This window comes from Hipposideros armiger, unplaced genomic scaffold, assembly GCF_001890085.2.
Source record: "Hipposideros armiger isolate ML-2016 unplaced genomic scaffold, ASM189008v1 scaffold_1444, whole genome shotgun sequence".
In the NCBI taxonomy this organism is placed as follows: domain Eukaryota; kingdom Metazoa; phylum Chordata; class Mammalia; order Chiroptera; family Hipposideridae; genus Hipposideros; species Hipposideros armiger.
Window position 1 is genome coordinate 74304 of NW_017732794.1, and position 25100 is coordinate 99403.

The window sequence follows — 25100 nt, forward strand, 5'->3', positions numbered from 1 at the left end:
AAAAGATTCTCTCTTTTCCCAGAGGATCCAGGGTTACTTGAAACTGTACAAGTTGCTTGATCTTTCTGTGCATCTGTTTCCTAATTTGGAAAATAGGGTAAGAATATGTAAATCAAGTTTATATCTCTAAAATGCTTAGAAAATAACCCTGGCTTTGGTAAGCTATACATAAATGTTAGTTACTATCATTAGGACTCTAGTTATTTTTTCTAGTTTATTTTGTATACCTCAAGCTCCTCTTACCCATTTATTCTAGCATTGAAAATGATATAAAGGGTTTTTTTTTTGTTGTTTCTAAAAGACTGTTCTGTCTTAAATTTACTCAGAAATGGGTAGACTAGAAGATGCTAAGTTAAGCAGCAAGATTTCCTATTTTATTCTTCCTAATCAAGATTCCTGCATAAACAGTGCTCACAACTATCTAGGCTTCAAATCCAAGGCTTACTTTCTAGATCTCAATTCAAGACCCCAAGTAAATCTCTAATATAAGGAGTATAAGAACTCAGTTTTCATATAATCATGTGAAAGCATTTCAAGTCATGCTCACATTTCTGACATTATTCCTTACAACTCCCCTTCAGACACTCTCTTTGCAATCCAGATAACCTCTTGGTATCTCTCCCTCTCAGTTTGTACCATTTCAGGTGTTTTTTCACAACCAGATTCTACTGATTCTTTACTAGATGATTCAAATGTTAACTCCTCCATGGACCCTTCCCTGTTCTACTGTAGAGAAAATAATTTCTTCCTTCTGTGAAACCAAATTTCTAAGGACAAATCACCTTCCACCTTGTATTATGGCTATTTAACTAGTACATTCATTAAGTATATATGTGTTAAGGTTCATGTATACCTACAGATTAACACCTGAGTTACTACAAGTCCCTCATAACCTTATTCATAGCAGGCAATGAATAAATCATTAGGTATACAATTGCGGATTAATTCAGATTAAGATACACAGTAAACTAAATATAAGTGCTCTGATTACTATGAGAAAATATCTGAATAGAATCAATTTTCCATGAAAATATTAAGCAATTGAAAATCCTCAGGTCCTAATTCAAAGCTTTAGAGAAGTATGGTCAATAGATGCATCAATAAACAGTATATGAGTCTAAACAAAGGCCATATCATACCACCTAACATTAGAAATTAACAGGTGCTAAATACTTTGTTAGGAAACTAGATATAGGAACAATAAAATTGCTCTTGCCTACTAAGTAATAAAAAAAAAACTTTTTAAAAAAGCAATAAGGCATGTTTTGGCTTTATTTTCTTTTGTATCACTCTCTTTGTCTAAATCCAATCACTTTATGTAATTTGTCCTTCACATTTATATTTACATAACGTGAGAAACAAGGCTTCTAATAGTCTAATTTTTATGTAACTGTCCAGTCTATGCTTATGTCACAATTATGTGTAAACTGAAATCTTGAAGTACCTACCTAAATAGCTTAAATTTATGCCAAAATGGGCATGAATTACCTACATCAAATAAAAATTAGACTATTTTCTTGTTGTCTCTAGTATCTATAGAACTGCTTTGATTCTTAGCCTCATGTTGTATGGGTATATTTTTCTGTTAAGTATTAGCTATAAGTATGTTCTAAATTTTATTTTTCTTTAATGGTTTAAAGTTTTATTTTTAAATAAGAAAGAGTATTAATTTGGACAATTAATATAGGAAATTAGAAAAGAAGGTGGGTGGGACATAATATGAGAAAAATGAGCTGACTTATCACTAATGAGGTAATTAATCTCCTTTAGGAAAAATTGTATGGTTAGATACACATAAAAATTTATAGAAATTAAAGTGCATGAATGTCAACAATGTTATTTCAGAAGGAGTGCTATTTTTAATTAAGTGCTCTGTGGAGATACTCAAAGAAAGTCAAATAGAAAACTTCCATGAATATTTTTTAAAAACCTTTAAAAGTTGTTAACTGGAAAACCTTTTAGGCTGGCATGGTACTCTTATTTTATTCACTTACAATAGGGAAGGTTATTATTAAATTAGATTCCATTCATTAGATATAAGCCAATTTGGGAATTATCCAGATTTCAGTAAGATAACCGACCACTTTCTAATATAAAAGCCTAAACACTTTTTATTACATGAACCTTAGCTGTCTTAAATTCTATGCCCTTTTGCTGAAAGGGTATTATTTCATGCCTGGGCTTATTTTTTAAAAGTCTATCAAAAACTTAAATTCCACTCAGATTACTCTTGATAGATCCAGAGAGGAACCATTTATTTATGTTGGCAGTGTTGACTGAAGAGCATATTATCACAGAGACTCAGCTTTCCCTCAAGGTCAATTAGTTGAAATCTATAAGGAATTAAAATATAGTCCAAATAGAGTAGATGATAGCATACAGATGAGCAGCTTAAAGCAGCATTACCAGTGGCATAGGACAAATCGAGAAACTTTGTATTTTCTACTTAACCAGTAAAGTTAGGCTAAAAAGAACCTCAAATTCTATTGCCTTGATATAAAAATATGTATTTGTACATATTCACATGTACTTCATATTCAAATAAAAATTTGTGAAGAATCTATTTCTCTGGTAAAGCATATTAATTAATCTTCCTAGGTTGTATAAAATGTTGAGTGTGAATTTTTAGTTTATATATTTCGTCAAGTCATTAATTACTCTGACGTTTACATTCACTTCTGCAATGATAGTCTATTATTTATTCAAAGCATTCACTGTAATGTTTTCAAAATTGTCTTTATTTTTGTTTATTTATTTATTTTTATTTCTTCTAGGCTTTAAAATAGCACCCTTTCAGATCCTTCTTCAGGCTTTTATAAAATCACCAATAACATTTTTGTGGTCTTCACTATATATTAAAAATATTATCCTAACCGATGGCTGGTACTGTCTATCTGACACTGAAACTTCACTTTATAAGGTAAACATACCAGCTGAATAAGTGAGTAATGTAATACCTTTCTTATTTAATTAGAAAATAATCAATTAGTAAGTGATAGCTAAGTACTTTCTCAGTATGCCTCCTTATATTTGTAAGAGAAATAGGTTTAAAAGGAGCTTAGCTATTTGAAGGGCAGCTTTTTTGGAGGCGATGCCCCTTCCTTTTTCATCACAGTCTTTCCAGTGCCTAGAACAGTGCCTGGCACTTGATAGGTGCCCAATTAATATTTCTTTTACTCAATCCAGGTGAAATGGACTTTTAGATAGATATGGGGAAGGAACATTCTTGCTGATATCCAAGAGATAAGATTCCCAGGGTAGCAGGAGTTGAACTTTCGTTATTACTCAGCCTCTCCACATTAGCACATTTGAAAACAAATTCTTGACAGTTCTTTTATTTTGTCAACCATGTATTCTAAATTAAGAACATGGGCATAAGCTTAGCTACCTCAGGGGCAATAAGGCAGACACAATAGATAGAGAGGATGAAGAGACTGCTGACAGCTGTGTGAAGAAATGGGCCAAGTTCTCAGTGAGGACTTAATGAAGGGGAGACAAATGACAAAACAACATCTGAAAAGAAGTCCTTACAGCCTGAACTATTAGCTAATGAGGCAGGTAAACACTGACATTCCTCTGTTAGGAGTCAGAAGGCAACCTCAGAAAACTAGACGTGGAAGAAGACCACATCTACTTTAACTAACACGATTTATGTAGAGGTGTTCTAGAAAGGTTCTCATTAACCCAAACTATTAAGTTTCGCTCTGTCAAAGAGAGAGCTCTGACTGAGCAGAACACTATTCACTGATGCTGGGAGAGAAAAGCTGGTGATAGAGAAAGACAGTGAGGGTTCTATAAAAATGAAAGCATTTTTTCTCTGAGATACTAATGGCATAAAGCAAAAAAAAAAACCCAAAAAAAAAACCAGTAAAAGCATTCTGTTTAATGATGATGAAGAAAGACATTGAGCAGAGTTGCTCAACAAGACCACTTGTGAGCCTGGAATGCTGAGAGGTCAGCTTTGAGTGCTGATGGAAAATGGATCTTTTATGTGTGACATGATCACTTAAATCTTTAGCTCCACAGCATCTTACTTTGACAAACGTTTAACTGATCAAGCAGGTCCTTTGAGGAGAACGTATTTTCATAAAACTATTTTAATTCTGTCAGTGGGGAGTTGGCAATTAGTTAATATAAAGTAAAACAAGATTCACTATGACTCCAAAATGCGAAATGTGACTTGAGTAGAAACAGGTCTGTCTTCCTCTATTTAAATCACGCAGAGTAGTATTCATGGTCAATGAGAGCTTCGGGGGTCTTGGCCCCACTCAGCACTGTGGCTCAGGGGGACTGACTCCTCTGTAGCAGATTTGGGATTTTGAAATCAAATGCATTTTCATTCTCTGCCTTCATTCATTTCCTTTGCATGAAGAAACTGATTATCGCTGGGTCACTCAATCAATTGCTGGAGTCCAAGCCTGTGCTGACATTTTGCTAAGCTACCCTCAGAGTGTATAAAGCAAGTTTTGTGCTAGGATAAAAGTGGCATTTCTGGGCATCAGAGGAGCTCTTGAAAGCTTGCACAGTTGGCTATCCAGTGATCAGGGCAGAAGTAAAGTTTCCATGAAATGGCCACTGTGTAAGCCTCAGAGTCAGAGGACAGGAAATGTCAATCTTGGTCCTTAGAGATTACCACCTGCAGTCGTTGAAATGAGCTTGTGTGAAGTGTGAACCCTGACTCCACCTGTCCTATGGCAAACCCAGCTCTTGTGTCATGGTAATAATAGGACAAGAAGCATGTGAAGAAACCTAGGTGAACACTTATTTTACCATCAAAGCTAACAAAACATGAGAACACAGCAAATTCTCAGGACATGCACATTGTGAGTCAATGTGCATTGGGATAAGATTAACTTTACCATAGTAATAGCATGCAATATTATAGAGGAAATATTGTAAGTAGAAAGCATTGGTGGTTTGTTTATTTCTGGCTTGAAAAAATAGCACATTAAACAACAAAACACTCAATAACATGTATTTAAAAATATAGAGCACACCACCTGACAAGATTAAAATAATCACAACAGAGCTCTGCATCACCACAGTAACTTACTGAATGACAAAAATCTCCTTGCGTCTAAAGAAAAATGAAGAGTATCTGGAAGTAAAGATTCATTATTTATTTAGTATACAAACACACTGCATTTCTTTTCATTTGCTCCTACAAGAACATAAGCGTTCCATATCTTACACTTTACTTCAGGACATTTCTCGTCCTGATTTCACATATGAGTCAATTATTTCTTATCTGGATTCTCATAGTTTTGCCACTGCTTGTAAAATAATTGAAGACAGAAGTAAAATTAATGGCAAGAATCTGTCAAAGTATTGATGGCAATTAAAATGTTATGCTACTTAGAATTTCATGTATCAGTCAAATACTATGTACTCTTATTGAAGCCACAATAAAAATTGCATGACTAAAGATTTTCCAGTTTCTGCAGGTTTGAACCTCTGCTCAAATGCCATCTCTCCTTTGCCCCTTATCAGTAGAGAATAAATAATTCAAAAGAAGCAGTCCTTCCCTTAGAAACATCCTCCGCATAGAAAATGCTCATTCAAGAAAAATAGCACGAGTCCTTCCTATTTAAGAGGATTCATATTGATCTCATCTAGTATGCTTCAGAGTTCAATACGCACACACAGAGATACAGACACACACACACACACACACACACAAATATACGTGTATATATCAGAATCAAACAGACCTGGGCTAGCATCATGGCTTCCCTATTTACTAGATGTATGTATGACCTTGAAGTCACTTAAAATCTCTAAGCATCTTTTGTTTTTCATTTGTAAAGTGAGGATCAGAGTACCTACTACAAAGATAGAGTTACTTGAGATCATTACACACAAAATTAAATTTAACACATAGTAATTGCTTATAAACAGTAGCCATCATTATGTTACCAAACTCTATATAAAAGTAGATTGGGATAATTTTAATTTTATAAATATTATAAATAACAATAATAAAACCAAATGTATTCTGATTTACAGTTTACAAAGCATACTTATAGGATTCTTTTAAATGGTAAGCTTCCTGAGGACATAACTATGTTTAACAAAAATTCAACGCAAACCTCTAAAGTTACTTAAGAAAGATATGCTTAATCTAGCAATTCAATTGTTTGCTTCATTTTATTAAAAAATTTAATTCCATTTATAAATTCTGGATTGGGCCTTGAGTCTTAAAATAATGTACCATTACATTCACTCAACTAAAATAGGCAAGATAATTAAGATAGAATAATGTACAAAAGTTTTTTGGAAAAAAAAAATTGAGGCCTAGAAGAAATTGAACTACTGTCAAGTAAGAATATTGAAACATTGACTAATGTTATTCAATTTTTTTTCTGATGTAGTTACCATAGAAAGCAGAACTTCTATAACTTAATTGTGAAAAGGAGACAGTGAAAATAAGTTTTTTAGCAAATAGAATCTTTAACTTGTGAAAATTCAGTTGGGTTATTTAATTTTAAGTGTTATAACTCTTTGGGGAAGGTAGTCTGTGTTACGCTTAAATTAGTTAAAAAACATCCACAGGGCCAATAAGCCTCCACAATCTTAAAGAGACAGGTCTGTATTGTACCTGTGTGTGTATGCTGATCCTGCCGGCATTTTTCCCTAGAAACCTTTCTCACTTCAATGGGTTAAGTGGCTGTGCTTTGAAGGACTCATAAAATGTTGTTTTGTTCATTTGGTTATTGTGTAACAAAACCCACGGCTATTTTCTAACCTTGTAAGTGGGGTATAGATGAGCCCAAAATACTAAATATTCTTCTTAAGAAATATAACTTAAGTTTAGAAGTATATTTAAGTCTAAACTTAAATATAAAATGTGCATAATGAAAGGATGTAATTATCAATGCAATAAGAATTTAAAACGTTCTTTTGGCATGTCCCTGAATGTTCTCATGGAATTAGGGAGTACTAAATATTCATTTGATTTTTGCTCTCCTTCGGGAAGAAAAAGTATAAAGTAAGAGAATTCTTCAGATATTTAGTGAAACGAGGTAGAATATAATTAAATAATGAGAGTTTACATATACAAAAATCATAGGATGAATCTTAAAATGCAAATAAATATCTAGGCAGATAACATAAAATAGTTAAATAATTTCCTTAACTATAAAATTCCAAATCCTTGAAAGGATTTAGTACCAAGCATTGTAATGACTTTTCTTTTGTCAACTAGATAACTCCCTAAAATTAATAACTTAATGATTGATTAGATTTTTTTTTATCATTTCTCTTATCGACATGCAAAGACATATAACACTGAGGAAAACTGGAAGAAAATAGCATGAGGAAAGTGAGCAGTGTGAACAGAAAAAAAACAAGCTTCAAGTAGAAAGAGCATATGTTAGCTGGGTAGACTTCAAGGAAATTACCTAAGTTCTTTCCTGCAAGTAATAAGGACATATGTATAGCATGTTATTCACCAATTTGGAAGTTAACTCAAACTCCTTGTTTCTTTACCCCCAGAATCTACCATCAGTCTCCAGCTCTATGCTCATCAGATCTGCATGACTTTGAATACGTTTAAATCTCCCAGTATCTCAGAGACAGATGAAGAGCTTCAGAGCTTCACTGAAGGATGGCCCCATGCAAACTCATTCGTATGTGCACGCGCCTAATTATAGATCGGTTAGTTACTATTTTTTCTAATCTTATTGTCCAATATGTTAGTAATTTTATTAACATGAAAAACCTTCAATAAATAGTAAAGCTGGAGATAGAGCTCCCTAATGAAGAGTTAATACCCAAACCACTTGAGTTATTTTAATAAATTTCTGTAATAAATAAAGCAAAGCATATTATGGTGTGCCATTGGAATTAAAGACAAGAATGTTTTTACAGTCATGAATACTGGAATCATAACAAACAAATGAGAAAGTAAAAAGCATGGAAACTAAAATTTCCAACTTTGCTATTACTAGGGGTAATATATACTAATTTTTTATATGCAAAAATAAATAAGAATTATTCGAAATATATTTGAAAGACACTTCTACATCTTTTTAAAAATAAAGCAACATAGAAATAAATAAACGTGGATGTTAGAAAATAATGAGGAGTCAAGGTTAAATAAGGTAGTTCCTGAATTATAAATACCCCATAATAAACAATCTGTATGGTCTTCACCCACCTTTTCTATTAGCTGGCATGACAGCAATTGTTAAAAAAAAAAATACAACCTAACAAAAATACAAGAAATCCAAAAAACCTCAACCTCATACCTTTTTGGTAATGACTGAGTTTAGAAGTAGAGGAAAGTGCAAACTGTGAAAATACACAGAGCTTAGGGGATCTGACCTCACCACAGCCTGCCTAGAATGGTAACCTCCTTGGATGAAGAATATTTTCTCTGATACTGACTGGCTTTTATTATTTTATATCTCCTAAAGAGATACTTACTAACGTCTTTTGGAGGATTAATGAAGTTTCTTTTAAAGAAATGCTGTAATAATGGATGCTTAGAAGTTCACATTTTAGTATGGACAGGTTCAATTAAATTGCTCAAACAACTAAAAAGAATTGCACTGAGAGATCTGAAGTTTTGTACACTTCGGGGTATAGATGAAAGAGACTGGGATTCCAGGCCTGTGGAGCGGGGCAGAAAGAATTGAGAAAGGGGCCGGCTGAGTGGCTCAGTTGGTTAAGAGCGCAAGCTTTGAACAACAGGGTTGCCAGTTCGATTCCCACATGGGCCAGTGAGATGTGCCCGAGCTGAGTTGCTGCTGAGCTGCCAACAGGTGGCAGGATGGCTCAGCTGGTGAGAGCATGTGCTCCTAACAACAAGGTTGCCAGTTTGACTCCCGAATGGGATGGTGGGCTACACCCACCCACAACTAAGATTGAACATGGCACCTTGAGGTGAGTGGCCGTATGACAACTGGACTTGGAGCTGAGCTAGCTGTGCCCTCCACAACTAAGACTGAAGGACAACAACTTTGCTGTTCCCCTTCCCTAATTCCCCAATAAAATCTTAAAAAAAAAAAAGAATTAAGAATTGAGAAAGGAGTGCAGAAAGGCAGGTGAAAGAATACTACTGAAATTCTGTTGGCCCACAAGGGAAAGGAGAAGAAACTTCCTTTTACTATGTAGCATGACCCTTCAAGGGCTGAGGGACATACCCTCATACTAGTTGTCCCTATGATATGGTTTCCTTTTGACAGGTTACCTTGGGAATCTATTGCTCTTTTATATATAACATTTCTATGTCCTGGGTAATATACAACCATCTTACACATGGTTTTTGGAGCACTATCCATTTTGAATGGGAACGATTTATATAACACTGTCAACAAAGATAAATATCTAAATAGAAAGAAGTAAGTTTTCATATCCAACAAACTAAGTCTCCCTGTAATTTAGTGATAACCCTGAATAACTTTCATTCTGTAGCATCTGGAAGGTCCCTGCTTATCAGATGACACTTCCCTCTATAGCACATTTTAAATATTTTAGACGTGTTGGAAATATTCTTGCAAAGTCAGTCTGTTACGTAAAGGCCAGCTTTGGTAAATGACAACTATAAATGATTGGCTCCCTTTTACGTTCAACACCTTTGATGCCATATTTTCAGAATTAATAATAACTTTTAAAAGCTCAGGAGACTTATACAAGTATTTTATAACAATTGTCTTTTGTCTATTTAAGCATCACAAAATAGTGGCTCTTTTAAGAATCTAAACTTGTTAAGATAGCTGATGATAGTTTTTATTGAGAATTTGATAAAATATCTCAATAGACAACAGTTTTTCAAATGTGCCAATATTTTGAATAATTTATAATGATTTTAAAAGATTTTAAAATTACTTTTCTTTAAAAATTACACACTTTACTATTTCCAATACATACTGATGACACATATTTAGTACACATATTTTTATTTTTCCATCCAAAGGTAATTTTTACTTTGTGTTTAATTTTTAAATGCTAAGCAATTTAAATAATGAAGTGTCTATTTGCAATTTAGACTTTTAATGTAATTCCATACTAAAGTAAGAAGTTACAAGAAAGGTTTTTTAAAAATAATATAAACAATATCAAGTAATTACAAATTTAATTCTCTTAAACTTGTGATTAGAAATGTGGACACTCCCAGAATATCTGCTGTAAAAAAAAAATCTATCATATGAAATGAATTATTGAGCATAATTTTAAAGGTTTAATGTGTAAAACTATTTGTCTCAGAAAAAAAAAAAAAAGATTGGTTGAACATTGTAGTCCGAAGTTCATATTGAACTCTAAGTATTAAGAAGATTAAGTGATTCTCCGAACACCAGTGAGAAGTGTGTAGAAGATGGAGGTCACCCTTTGAAAGAAGATCTCTGTGACCTGTATAAATAGGAGCCCCACAAACACTTCCAACAAGCATAGGTCAGAACAGGGTCATGGCTTCAGGCCCTCTGGACCACTGATGGCCCAGAGGAGTGTGCTCACCGCGTTAATCTCTCATCCTTCAGTTCCAGGTCTGCCACTGTGATGAGCTGATCCAGCTTGAATTTAGTGTCAATAATTTCTGCATCCCGGGGAGAGTATGTGCCACCTTCTTTCTGCTTCTGCCGAATTCTAAAATAAGTGTAGCAAAGTCCAGGAAGGGAATATCACAGAAAGCATATGAAATTAGGTTTAGTTGTTTTTTTTAAGTAAAGACATGAGACAAATAATATCTTTGTTGGGATCACTTCTCGGAATATATTGCAAATGTAGAGCTACTCAACTTCTTTTTCTGTTTTAATGTCATATAATTTATTCTACTACATATTTTTTTTCATGTTGTTTTATTGAAGTTTCAAGTTTTAATGAGAATAATTGATCAAATCCTGAGTCACTGCCACATTTAAAATATAGGGCAAAGGAGACTAATGCTGTGAGCTGGTTTCTCCTCCCCTCTAGCTAGCTATCTCATGGTTTTGTCACAAAAAAGAAATATGACAAAGTGGAAATAGTTCATTGCTATTAGCACCAGTGCTAAAAGACAATGCTCCATTATTTTTACATATATAAAACATTTTTATATACATAAAGATATGTAAAAATGTGTCTTGAACTATATTCTTGATTTTTGACAAATACTGTGAAGTATATAATATTATTTACTTATAATCAGAAAACTCAGGTTCAAAAATAAAAATCACATGAATCTGAGAATAAAATTAAAGTCTTCATTTTAAGTCATTTACATGCTAATTTGTCTATGACATGGCGGGGTACATTACAAAGTAATGTTTAGCTTTTCTATCTATCCTTCATATTTTAAATGTGTATTATTTATTACGAGTTATGTATTGAAGATGATATAGGAGGTATCTTCAAGGACATTACAACTTAGTTGAGAAGCAGGATCTAAACTTAGAAGAAGCATCAAAAGAGAAAAAAGATTCAAATTACAAATCATAAGACAGTAACTGATTAGTTATAAAATGTTATATAAATGATTACAACTCTTAGTATTAATATTTAGAAGTAAAGAAGTAGGATTTGACGTGGGTGTTCCAGAATGAGAAGAGGAAGCACATTTCCAGTTGACTGAACAAAAAAGTAGAGTTGTACAAAAGCGTAAGGAATGTTCAGGTGAGAATAGACCCATTTGGCTGAAGAGATGTAGGGAAGTGGTAGGGAATAAGGGAGGACCACTTCCTGCCCACATAAGGAGTTCATCCTGTAAGGAAATGAGAAAGTCAGAAAAGATTTTAGAACAGGAAAACAATATAAATATGGCAGGTGCATACCCTTTAGGGACAACATCCATGTCTTACACAATATGTCTTTAAAATACCTAGAATAATGACTTGCTCTCATTACCTTCTGGCTGAATCTGAGAACAGTATGTGGTAAAAAAAAATATCTTTTTCAAGAGCCTTTCAAATTATCTATCAAAATGATTTAAGATATTTAAGATGAAACAGGCCGTGCATGGAATTCAGAATACATGACAAGGTTCTTCAGATAAAAATAGAACCTAATGAACTACTTTGAAAATTAGTAGAATGGTTACTTTTACAAATGTAAGGTCCCTTTAACTCAGTAATCTACCTAACAAAACTAGATTTTAGGATCATAACTAAGATTTCCCCCAAGGTCCTGTAAACCACAGGTTAATTAAGAGATTGATCCTGAGAATTTGGAAGGACATTTGGAAAATTAGTACAGATAGGTTGGTAAAGTAAATATGAGAAAGGGTACCGCTATAGAAACAAGTCAGACATCTTTAAAGTGTTGTACTTACTATAAAAATTATCTCTTCTGTATAAACTTTAAAACTTAGACCTGATTAAAGCATTTTAATTAAACCTCTCAGAGTTATAAATTATTCAAAAAATGCAGAAAGCCTGGCACCTTCTGCTTTCGTGTTATCACTTTATGATCTCCCAGCTCGAAATCCACTCTCCTTTGCATTGCTTTGTGTACTGGAGCTAGACTCTAGACAATTTCTCCTTTGCCAGCTGGCAGGGTGCTAAGCTTTGTTAATAGAGGACATTAGAGGACCTAGCAAGGAAATAACAACAGGGAGACCCTTCCCTTGTGGGTGTGTGCTGCACTATTACTGTTCATTGTGGCGGCCCAGCAGCAGCCCACCTGGATGAGCTCTAGCGGCCTCGTAAGTGCATGCTTTCCCCTCAAGTAAATGATACCTAGTAGCTCCAGCTTATCCATGACCTTCAGCAAGCGTGGGAAGCTTCTTCAGACCAATGCCAGCCTGCCTACCGTCCAGTAATGATGTTTATCCAGCCCCTCCCCTCCGTCACATTTCTTGGCCCACTGCTAGGTAATAGGCTGTGTGCTTGCAACCGCCATTCCATGTTAGCCTTGGGAGGGGGCTTCTTCCAGTTCTTAGTGCCTTTATTGTCCCCTCTCCTTCAGCCTGGAGAGAAAAGCTTCTTCCTATGGCTAGAACCCCTTAGAGTTCTCTATTACCATTTTAGTAGTTAATTATTTCTATTAGTTAATAATTCTTTTTATCAAAAGTTTCCCATTCAAGTAACTGCTGTGACTTTTGTCTCCTGACTGGAATATGACAGAATAATGCCGGTAAAGCAACCTAGGAATGTGAGTACAAATAAATCTTACCTTGCAAATGCAAAAATAGCTGTTCCAAGAAGAATGATTGAAAGGATACACAAGGTGACTGAGAGAATAATCTCTACAGTTCTTTCTGAAAGTCCTTCACCTGAAGAGGAGGAAGTATAACATTATCATTAATTATTGTTATGGAATACTATCTTGGATCACAAAAGACAGAAAAATATTTTCTTGGAAAATTGTTCAAGAATGCTACTAAAGTGTACAAATTTGTTTGTTGCTCTTCTTCTGTATCTTTTCCTATAATTTTATGACTCAGTTCTTGGTCCTTTTTTTCTTTATCTATATGTACTCACTCCCGTGGTGAGCCTATCTAGCCTCATGGTTTTAATTTCCATCTATATGATGATAACTACTTGATTGTTATCTATTGAGTTTATTTGTATATCCAATTGCTTACTAGAAGTGTAATTAAAATTTAAACATTAATATTTCCAAAACTAAACTGCTATACTTCCCTTCTTTCAACTGCATCCTTCCACCTCTAGTTGGTGACAAACTAGTCACACCCAAAATCTTAGAGCCATACTCTATTCTCTCTTTGTCTCATAGAACACATCCAAAATCTTTGAGAGAATCACATTGGTTCTATCTTCAAAGTGTATACTCTTTTTACTAAAAGAAACTTGGAAAACTTGGAGAGATGGTAATTCCAAAGTGGGAGCAGGGAATAAAAGAAATTAAGATGTTAATGGAATAAGAAAGCTAAGTAGCTATTAGAGACTAATTATATGAAAATAATAAATGATCCCCTTGAAGAGGTTCCTACAGGCCAAAGAGTGAACAATTTAAATGTTATAATAAATAATAACTGAAATTGATTGAAATAGAGTCAATATATAAAAATCCATGAGTTCTAATATTATCTGATGAAAGAGAAATAAAAAATAAACAAAAAATACTAATTTGTAAATATTGGTTACAGCTAGCCTACCATTTCCTTACTCTTAAAAATTTGTAATTAAAGAGAGAAAATTAGGCTTTTTTATTTTTGGCTTTCTCATGTGAACTGTGTTTTATGAATCAGAAATCACTTTAGTTAAGGAGATAAAACTCTCAGTAGAAGATAATTGTTTAATAAATGTGGAAGGAATATTAAAATTAGAAATTCACAATTTTACATTTCTAATGAAATAATTGATTCAGGTAACAATCATAAATGCATCCTTAAATGATTATAAGGGTGATAGGAAATTGGATATTTACAGGATGCCAAAGTACTACTCCATAAATTATTTGATAGTTATAACAAGGGAAAAACAACTTTCCAATGAAAGATCATGTTCTCATTACTGCTAACATTACTGATTAATTTTAACATCATTGAAAATGTGACAACCAAATAGTAAACAACTTCTGATGTGAGGTGCTTTGAATTAGGCAGCAACACCTATAAAGAATCCCTGCCAAAAATATTTATGGTGATTATTTAAATTTTTAGATCTTTCTTTCTTTCTTTTTTTCTTTATTTTTTAGCTGAGCCATCCTTCCACCTGTTGGCAGCTCAGTGGCTGCTCAGCTTGGGCCGGGAATTGAACCGCTGTTGCTCAGAGCTCAAACTCTTGAGCAAGCTCTTAACCAACTGAGCCACTCGCCCAGCCCCTCTTTCTTTTTTAATTGGGAAATTGGGGGAGGGGAACAGTGTTGGGGAATTGGGGAGAGAGATCAGTCAAGCTGTTCTTCAATCTTAGTTGTGGAGGGCACCAGTTGCCATCTGGCTGCCCGGCGGCAGCTTGTGGCCTCTAAGCTCAAGGTGCTGTGTTACAATCTTAGTTGCAGGTGCGCATAACCACTATCCCATGCAGGGGTTGAACTGGCAGCCTTGTTGTTACGAGCACACGCTCTATCCACTGAGCCATCTGGGTGGCAGCTCAGCTCAAGGTGCCGAGTTCAGTCTTAGCTGTGGGCGGGCATAGCCCACCATTGAACAGGCAGTCTTGTTAGGAGCACATGCTCTCACCAGCTGAGCCATCCTGCCACCTGTTGGCAGCTCAGCAACAGCTCAGCTCGGGTGCAGCCATGTGGGAATCCAACCGGCAGCCCTGTTGCTCAGAGCTTGCGCTCTTAAGCTAACTCTTAACCAACTGAGCCACTCAGCCGGCCCAAGATCTTATTTCTAATTTATAAGAAAGTGGTGAAAGGAGGAAAAAAATAAGTGAAACCAAGAAAAAGCAATCAGACAAATCCAATAGAATATGGGACCTCCTATAAGACAACTCATCTGGTTGCTTCAAATAGTCTATGGAATGGGGTGGGGGGGCAGGGGGAAGTTTCTTCTATATTAAGAAATTAAGAGACACAACAATCAAAGATAATGTGTGAACCTCTTGTTGGAATCCCGATTCAAACAAATTACAAGGAAAAAAGTCAGAGGATGATTTTTAAAAGTATATAGTACTAGATAATATCAAGGATTTATTGTTAATTTTCTTTAACTGTGACACAATGACAAAAATGTACTTATCGGAGGAACACAGTCAAGTATTTCAGGGTGGGAATTTACCGCTTTCTGTGATATTTTAAAATGCTTCAGAAATAAAAGAACAAGTGGATAAATAAAACAACCTAGCACAATTTTCAAAATTATTAAATTTAATTAGTAGGTATTTGGGGGTTCATTATACTATTCAAAACTTTTGTGTATGCTCTACTCATTTCTCACTAGCTCTGCTGCTAGCACCCTGACCCAGGCCACCACCCTGGTTTACATGAATTATTATTGTATAGATCCCTAACCATCTCCCTGTATTCATCATTCTTCTCTTTCCATTCTCAACTTAGCAGCAAGAGTCATCCTTTTATAATACTACCTCTCTATTTAAAATCCTCATCTCTCACAAGAAAAGTCAAAGTCCTTCCGATGAACTATGCGACCTGGTCTGTCATTAACATAAGTAGTAGGTCCCTGCTACTTCTGACTCCTCTTTCAATTTCGACTTCGATCACTCCTCTGGAGCCAGACTGGCCTTCTTGTTCCTGGAACACACTAAGTCACTCTTTATATAGGGCTTTTGCACCAGCTTCTTGCTCTGCCTGGAAAGGTATCTCCCTTGTGTATCTGCCTGGATGGTGATTTCATTACCTTTAAGGATTTGCACAAATACCATGCTCTCATTGAAGCCTATGCTGATGACTTCTTATGAATGTATATGTGACTCCAAAATTCATACGTTGAAGCTCTAAACCCCAGTGTGAATACATTTAGGGTAAGGAAGTAGTTAAGGCAAAATGAGGTCGTAAGGGTTAGGCCTAATCCAATAGGTCCAATAGGGTTAGCGTCCTTCTAAGAAGAGACACCAGCAAACTGGCTTTCTCCCTCTGCGCATTGCACACACAATGAGGAGCGGCCACGTGAGGGCAGTGAGGAGGAGGACTTCTGCAAGCCGGGACGAGAGCCCTCACCAGATACCAAATGGACTGCAACCTTGATCTTGCACATATAACCTCCAGACCTGTGAGAAAATAATGTTGCTTCAGCCACCCAGTCTACGGTGTTTTGTTATGGGAGCTCAAGAGAATGAAGACATCACCATTTAAAACTGAAAGATACAACTGGCTCACTTCCTGCCTCCTCCCTTCTACATCCTCTGCACACTGTTCCACTCTTTCTTTTCTCCGTAGTTCTTATCATCTTTTAATATACCTTACAATTCATTTATTTATTATCCTATTGTTAATTGTATGTCCATATTGTAAGCTCCCTGAGGACAAGGGTCTTTATTTTATTCAAAATTGTATTTCAAGTTCTAAGAATAGTACCAGGCACACAATACATGCTCAATAAATATTTGCTAAATTTACTAATGAATAAAAATATTGATTTTGAAACAGATATTAAAAATTTTCAAGTTGAAGATCAGGCATTGAACCAAGTAAATATATACAAATTATTAATCATTTATTTTAGACAACTACTACTTATAATTGTAATCAATTTTAATTTATATGATTTATAATTTACCATTTTACTATAAAAAAGTATTAAATTCAAGTAACAAAGCAAAATAGGTTAACTATCTGTAAAATATGCAGGGATTAATGTTCGACCTTTTTTGCCTGGATTGGTGCTTATGAAATGTTAACAGTGTGAAAAGGTTCCTGTGGTTATTCTGCATGGTAGATTTGAATGAATACTGAATTTTAAGGAGTTATCGCAGTTTCATGATCCTCTAGAATCTCCAGCTAAATTTAAAAGACACTAAATCAGCATGTAGCCCATAAAGTATTTTAGATACATCTTTTTTATAGATTAAACTATGAATGGTTTGTTTTATGAATTTTTACATGGTGACTCTAATTGGATATGCTTGGGAAAGGAAACATGAAAATAAAGAATCTTTATCAGGTAATATTGAATCACTGGACCTGAGAACTCAGTGGGGAAAAAACATGATTTCATAGACCACAAAATTAATTTTTTAGATGAGATTACCATTTCAAAGTATTAGTCAAGTGAAGTGAGGAAATGACATATAATGTATTAATAAACAATACGTAATCCTTTGGGCACACGTATTACAAAAGTACCACTAGGAAAGGACAAAATGTGCCATGATCGCGAGTACAAATTCTGATTCATTGCTATGCATGTACCCAGAGAGCATTACCAGTACAGAATGAGGTCACTTATTCAAGTCCTTGCATAGAAAATGGAATTCTTTCACTTAAAAATATAAACATGAATCTTTTTGGAATAAGTGCAAGACATTTTCTCACTAGACTTAAAATTCTATGAAAGGTCAAATTATGTTGTATTTGCATAATAAAATGCACTACTGTAATTAAGCTAATTATAATTAAGAAGTACTAATTAATTTTTCATAAGTATTATGTTTTGATTGAAATGATCATTTTTTAAACTCAGTATATGGTTCTGATTTATTAAGCCAGTTTTATATCTCTAAGAAGCTTAAGTTAAATGAGCTATAAAGCTTATAGGACAACGTCTGCCTCTTGATATAGGTGGATATTATATGATCTTATTATTATTATAATATTATTATTGATCTTAAAAGAAAACAAGTTCTTAACAGAACTTAAATATAATGAGTTCATTCTTTTGACTTAGTCATCCTGGATATTCTAATACTGCACAAGAATTTACTAAAAGTCACTCAGTTTCATAATTGAAAAAATATAAATTAAAATACCCAAGACAGATGTAATTTTCATACATCAGATTGGCAAAATAGTAAAAGTAGATAATAAACAGTGGTTTCCAGAGTGTAGGAAAAGCCACATTAATTCACTGTTAAAAAAAACTCCAAAAACATTATTGTATCTTTATGTGTAAAAACAAAGCATACTTGTGTGAATGTTAACCTCAAAAGCTAAGACAAGAAGGTGAAAAGAGAAGAGCTAGAAATAATTTAAAATGTTGAGAAGGGAAAATTGTACAGCAAAAATAGGAAGTCTGCAGGAGCAAAAACATCACCCACAGTAATGATTTTGAAAGCTCCTGGGGCACTTAACAATTTTCAGGCAATGTGGTAATAATGGTTACAAGCACAACACCGACTCAAGTCACAAGTCACACTGCCTGGCTGTAAAAGTTGGCGCTGCCACTTCCGAGCTCTGTAACCTTGGGCAAATTGCTTTAGAACCCAGCTTCAAATTTCTTACCAATAAAACGAGGCTATCTATAAGTAGGAGATCATGTTATAGGGTGGCAGTGAAGAATATACGACGTAATATATGAAAACACTCATAAAAGTTTGGGCACATAAATAATGCTGTGTCTTTATTAATAAACATTATCGTATTCTTTCATCCATTCATTCATCAGATTTAATCCTCCAGTTAGTTCATGAGGTAGGTATGATTCTTCTCATTTTGGAAACGAGATTTCAGACGTTCACTTGTTAAGAAACTAACACAAAGTCACATAAATTCAATATATGCCCAAAGCGCCTGAAATACGCCTGACTGCAAAGTTCATGAGGTCCACCACTGCCTCGTTTACAGAATAAAACTTTCCCTTGTTCCTCAGCTGTTTGGGGGGCAGGCAATCCTTTTGCTGTAAAAAATACATAGCACTCCCCTATTTCTAAGTGAGCATATTGGCACTTTTCATTGTTCGCATATTAATTAAACGAGAAGTGTTATTACAAAAGAAAACAATCACGGAGTACCTTTGTATGGGGTTTAAGGTTTCATTTTGTTCAGCTTTAATGAAGCCCTGTAAGGTGCAGACAGGGGTGTCTGGTTTTCAAATCACAGGGATCCTCTATAATTAAGCCTTGTAATCAAAACATTGCATACAAGCAGTTTCTATAAACTGGTGGGCCTAAGGAGGATTTTCAAAAAGAGTTTATGAGTGATTCTTGTGAATTTTTGTTAATAAAAATGCTACTGTGCTTAATCTTGAATTAAAAAAACATCAAATAAGGTGTAAGTATTTCTTTAGGATTCGAATAATGGTACGTGTCACTTCCCATGCTGATTCTTACAGGCCATAAAGATTTCCCCAAGTGCAAATAACCAATCGCCCTTATCCAGACAAACCCTGCCTAACTCCTTCTTATCTGTACTTTTGTTAGCCCCTTTCACTGAACTTAAACTTTTTAGTCCAGTCTATGGTAATCGTTTTGCCTATAGTATCTCAGAGAGGCACACCCACCATCAAAATGGCCTGTCTTAGAAGTGTATGCCCTCTGCTAACCTAGAAATACAGCCTTACCAAGGCTCTTAAATACTGAAGATTGTATTGATAGGTAGCTCATTGCATGTGGTGTGCAAAATACCAGGGAATGAATATATATCAATTGGTGGTTTGATGACCTAAATAGGATCTATACTTCTTTCACTGAAGTCTGGGATCATAAGTCTTCAGCAGGCTTATTAGGAATGTTGAGAAGCACTAGCCTGTTACAAATGCTATCCTACATCCCAATACATGATATATTTGAGAGAAAGAAGGACCCAAGCATTTTTTTGTAATTTTATGATGACATCAGGGGTATTATATCAATGCATTATATTATTTGCTTGCCCCCATTCTCACAGCCATTAAACCATTTTTGCCACTGACCTCTGACTATTATAGATATAGTCAAATTTATTTTCTTTTTAAGTCCTTCTACTCTGTCTTCCTTGGCAATGTTCTTTTTCTGAAAACTGTTAGGACTCCATAGCCTTTTATTAATATCAAATCATGGATCAGGGTCATTTCTGGTGGGTACTCCTTGGTGCTTGACCCATCAGGGTAAATCTGATCTCCATGCAATTGTAACATCCAATAGCCAGGTAGAAATCTCATTTGAGGACAGAAATTGATGGTGTTACATCCATTTACCAGCAAAATGACTGGACTACATTGCTAGTCATCAAGGAATTCCATCAATGGCACATTCCATACTCCAAATATAAGCATCTCATTTCACAACATCTGAGCGTTGCACTTCTAGTAATTTCCTCCTCTCCTGCCTGTCACTGTTTTACTGGCTATAAATGACTAAATAGCAGAACTCCATGTGGTCCATCCAGAACAGCACCACAGAGTAAAAGCCTATTACAAGTCAGACAGAAAATGTTGAGAACCATGTGATTTCACTGATATGTGGGATATAAAACTGAAAACAACCAAGGAACAAAATAAACAAATAAACAAAACTCAGAGACACAGATAATAGTTTAGTGGTTACCAGAGTGTAAGGGGGGAGGGGGGTGGTGGATGAAGGCAAATGAGGTCGAATATATGGTGATGGAAGGAGAACTGAATTTGAGTGGTGAACACACAATGTGATATATAGATGATATATTACAGAATTGTACACCTGAAATGTATGTAACTTTACTAACCATTGTTACCCCAATAAACTTTAATTTAAAAAAAAGAAAAGAAAAAGAAATGAAAACAGGAATAAAAGACATTCTTAGGGGAAAACTGAGGAAATTAAAAAAAAAGCCTATTATAAAGCTGTATCTATCAGGAAAGAGCCCATGAAAGACCACTCTAAGGAGAAACCTGTAAAGCTATCCTTATATCACTGGTCTACAGATAATATATGAACTCTGAGAAATTTGACCATAGATCCATGGGTCTCTTCCTTGTCACCACCCCTTATCAATCTAGCAGCTTTCTACTTACTACATCCAATCTATGTTTCATAAGTCCCTCCTTCGCTGGCCTTGGTAGGATCCTGTTCTCTGTCCTTCATTCCACATCTTAACATCCCTTCTGGACTCCTGGTGTTACCAGGGCACACACACATTAGTACCTGGATAACTGGAGTGCTGGTAGTTAGGATTCCAAAGAAGGAACAGAGAATCAACTGTGCATTTCTGTTCATTTCTAGAATTAATTATTGTATTTCACTCCCTAGGCTGTGAAAGAAAGGCAGAAAAAGAAGACTATTGCTGAGGAGAATCCTGAGGCTATCTTTGACCAAAGTGTGGGAGGAGCCCATCCTTGGCCAGAGGGTACCAGCTGGCAGCATCAGAAAAGTCATGTCCCTGTACATCATGGTCCCTGATGCATGGCTTTCCCCCTTTTTATGGATTTTATTTCTCATTCCTATTTGTCAGATGTATCAACTTTGCCTCTAAGATAACTGACTGAATGTGTTGTCCTTATACAATAGAAACAATCTGCGTGAAACCAACAAGTGGTGAGACATAGCACACAACAAACAACACTGGAAGGTGATCTCTTTTCAGCACTGCTCCCTAAAATGTATGAGCTATCCACATTTTCTCTGTTCTTCCATCGTAAACACACATGGATCACTAGTTAGCTGTGGTAACAGTTTCTGACTGCTGTAACCTAGAAAAAATTATGTTGATGCTTTCAAGACATTTACTTTACTGTGATGGTATCAGAGTGTGATAAGCCCACCTATCAAATGAAAGAACACTCACACAATGCCAATACCACAAGCCCGATTAGCTAGTTTTAGAATAATTAAGTTATTGGATGGAAAAAAAACCAAACAGTGATTTTAAGGAATTAGACAGCATAGCTGAAGAAATTTATGTTATTCCTTTATAAACACGCATGCAGCAAACCACATGCCCCTACCTTATTTCTTCAGGATCCAAAGTTTCCTTAACTAAGTGGAGGCTGCAGAAGCTGGCTTTTTATACAATTAATGCTCCACAGCCTGATGAGCATTTCTGACAGAAAATGGTGGAACAATTTGTCTTCTTCCAGTGACAAGAGTCCCTAAGATCTGTTTAAGCTCATGATACACTATGGATCTGAGCAACATTTTCAAAGCTTGGTGTTATATTTCTAAAGTCTTTGGTTATAACCTATCCAAAAGAAAGCTATTAAGCATTTAAAATTTTGCTAACTATAAAGATTAATGTCTTTACATGTGTTGCCTTGTTCACATCTTTCAATGTAGATCCTATCATCACCATTTTCCAAATGAAGAAACTCATCTTTATAGAAATTAAATCATTTTCTCAAGTGTAGGAACCAAAATTTGAATCCAGGTCTAAATCCTGTATTTGTAGTGTAATTGTTATGAAATCTGGGCTGGAATCCTGGCCCAGCCACTTAATTACTTAATATGGGTCTTGGTTTCCTCATCTATAAAATGGAACTGACATTAGCACCTAATAGGCTCTCTTAACCTCAGCACTAATGACATGATGGGCTAGATAATTCTTTGCTGTGAGGGGCTGTCCTATGCACTGTGCGATGTTCACCAGCATCCCTGCCTTCTGCCCACTAGATGCCAGTAGCTCAGCCCCCATGCTTGTGACAACCAAAAATGGCTCCATACATTTTACTTGGAGAGTAAAATCACTCTGGTTGAGAACCACTGACCTAAATTAAAAGACAGTTGTGAAGAGTCCATCACTTAACACATACACAGAACCTAAAAGTGTGTCTGGCACAGAATATTTAATGTTAGATGTGATGATAGAGGTGACAAAGAAGAAGAGGAGGAGGAGGAGGAAGAAGAAATATACTTGCATCTGACTAAATGGTATCTGTGTTTGATTGAGGCCTGATTGGGTGGATATAATTGAAAAAAAAAAGAGAGAGAGAACTCATGTAAGAGTTGGTTAGAAAGAAAACCAAATTAAAGGGTATGGCAAGCTTATAGTTTCTAGGATTATTGCAGAAAAACTTCAATAAGCCATTTTCTTTTTTATCAGGTAAAAATTTTTACAATAAGATTGTATATTAAACAGCCAAATAAATATTTGCCTAGTATAATATTAGTACACATCAGTATAGAACGAGTATCATATCAAAATCTATGTCCAGATTTGAATGAATGGAACATCCAGCTATTAAAAGAATATTACAAAATACTTCTTTTTTTCTTAGTCAGGCTAATTAACTTTGAAATGAATTTATACTTCAGAATATTCAGTCATGGATTAATACATTTACTAATGAATATTGCACTGTGATTAGCATGTTGAGAGTATAAATGAAAGTAAACTGCAAAATGTCTTACCTAAAGTCTTAATAGGATCAGAATAATCAGAGTCAGTAAATTGTCCCATGATATTTGTGGCTCTAAATTTAAATCTATGAAATAGAAAAAAATTAAAAACCAACAATTTGCATGCCATATGACTTTTTTTCTATGAATAATTTAACAAACTGCTATTGAAAATAAACACTTTGATTCTAGAGAAAATGAATTTATAAGATGCAAACTGGAATTCAGTCAGCATCAGGACCAACATATACTATTCTTTATGTGAGATAAATGATTTTTGTATACATAGACCTCTTGAACTTTGAACTTCATGAGAAAGTGACTATGAATTTGGGCAGATTTATCAGCAGTCAGCAGCTAAACTGAAGCAGATCCCCTCCCTCATAGATTTGTTTAGATGAAATAATTGAATGTCTTTGTGTGTTCCCCAAACATACTTTACAAATATAAAGTGTAATAACTGTTATATCTCGGCCACCTTTGAAAATACCAGTGAACCAGGTTTAGAACAGTTATATAGAACTTATCTTGTTCATATGTATACAATTAAGAACAGTGCTTCCTAATTCTGTGTGTGCACAACTGTATTTTCACTATCTATGCTTTAAGAACATACTAAATGGAAAATGGGTGCAGGAGAGAATCAATCTTAAAAATCACTGGGTGTTTTTAACATTTGCAGAGACAACTCAAACATCTTATTTAAAAACTACAGGCATCTAGGCATTTAAAAATATAAAACATTAGTAAATTGCAATGCATACTTTCATCTCTACTATTCTCAAATTCTTATGATTTTGTTGTGATTATTTGAAGAGTCTGTTTTGGAAAAATATGCAAAATAAAAAATATTTGAATAAATATAAAACTTTGTGATATAACATTTTCAGAACTGTCACATGGGTGATGATTCAATTTTAGGCAATAACTTAGTAACCAAAGTAACTATACTTAATAACAGATGATAGAGCACTCTTTTTTAAATGCCTAACTTTTCTACCATTTTTAATGCTAATTTGGCCTAGGACATTTATAAAAATTTAAGTGCTTTAATTAGCAGGCAAAATGAAGCTAGCTACATTTTTCAAATTTAGTACAAAAATTATATTTTCAAAATCAAATAATTTAAGATTTTTAAAAAATTGTAGTCTTATGACACAAACTGTCAATTTAATAAAAAAGTAATCTATTTAGCAAAGCCAAAATATCAGCATTGATTTTTAATATGATATTCAATTATTAAAATGTCAAATACTAAAGTGAGTTGTAAAAATTTCAATCACTCATTCAAATGTTTAATGGCATAAAGATCAAAAAATTATTGCTATGAATGAGGTAAACTAAAGCCATCATTAACCAAACAACTATAATAGTGTTTCTAAAAACCTGCATATTAGCATACATGGCAAAATAATGAGTGGAAAACACAAAAATTACATATTAGTCACATTGTCCTCTACATAAAGAATTAAATTATCCTACCTATATTTTCCAATTGCACATTTTTGCTATTGACCTGGTGTCACTTATCACATCAAATCATAATTATGTTTAGGTTTGCCTGCTTTTCCTATAGAACTGTATGTCTGTGGC

The 25100-nt window shown here is 34.6% G+C and overlaps 1 protein-coding gene across 1 annotated transcript in view; it reads right to left on the minus strand.

Annotated features, from left to right (window-relative positions):
* The window catches only part of PTPRQ (protein tyrosine phosphatase receptor type Q), a gene marked incomplete at its 5' end in the record, with an annotated part of 168380 nt that overhangs the window by 28513 nt on the left and 114767 nt on the right, over positions 1–25100 (minus strand). Inside the window, 3 exons of the mRNA XM_019633934.1 lie at positions 10459–10587; positions 13090–13189; positions 23520–23593. Of these exons, the coding sequence (XP_019489479.1) occupies positions 10459–10587; positions 13090–13189; positions 23520–23593 (303 nt within the window). The remainder of the gene's footprint in view (positions 1–10458; positions 10588–13089; positions 13190–23519; positions 23594–25100) is intronic.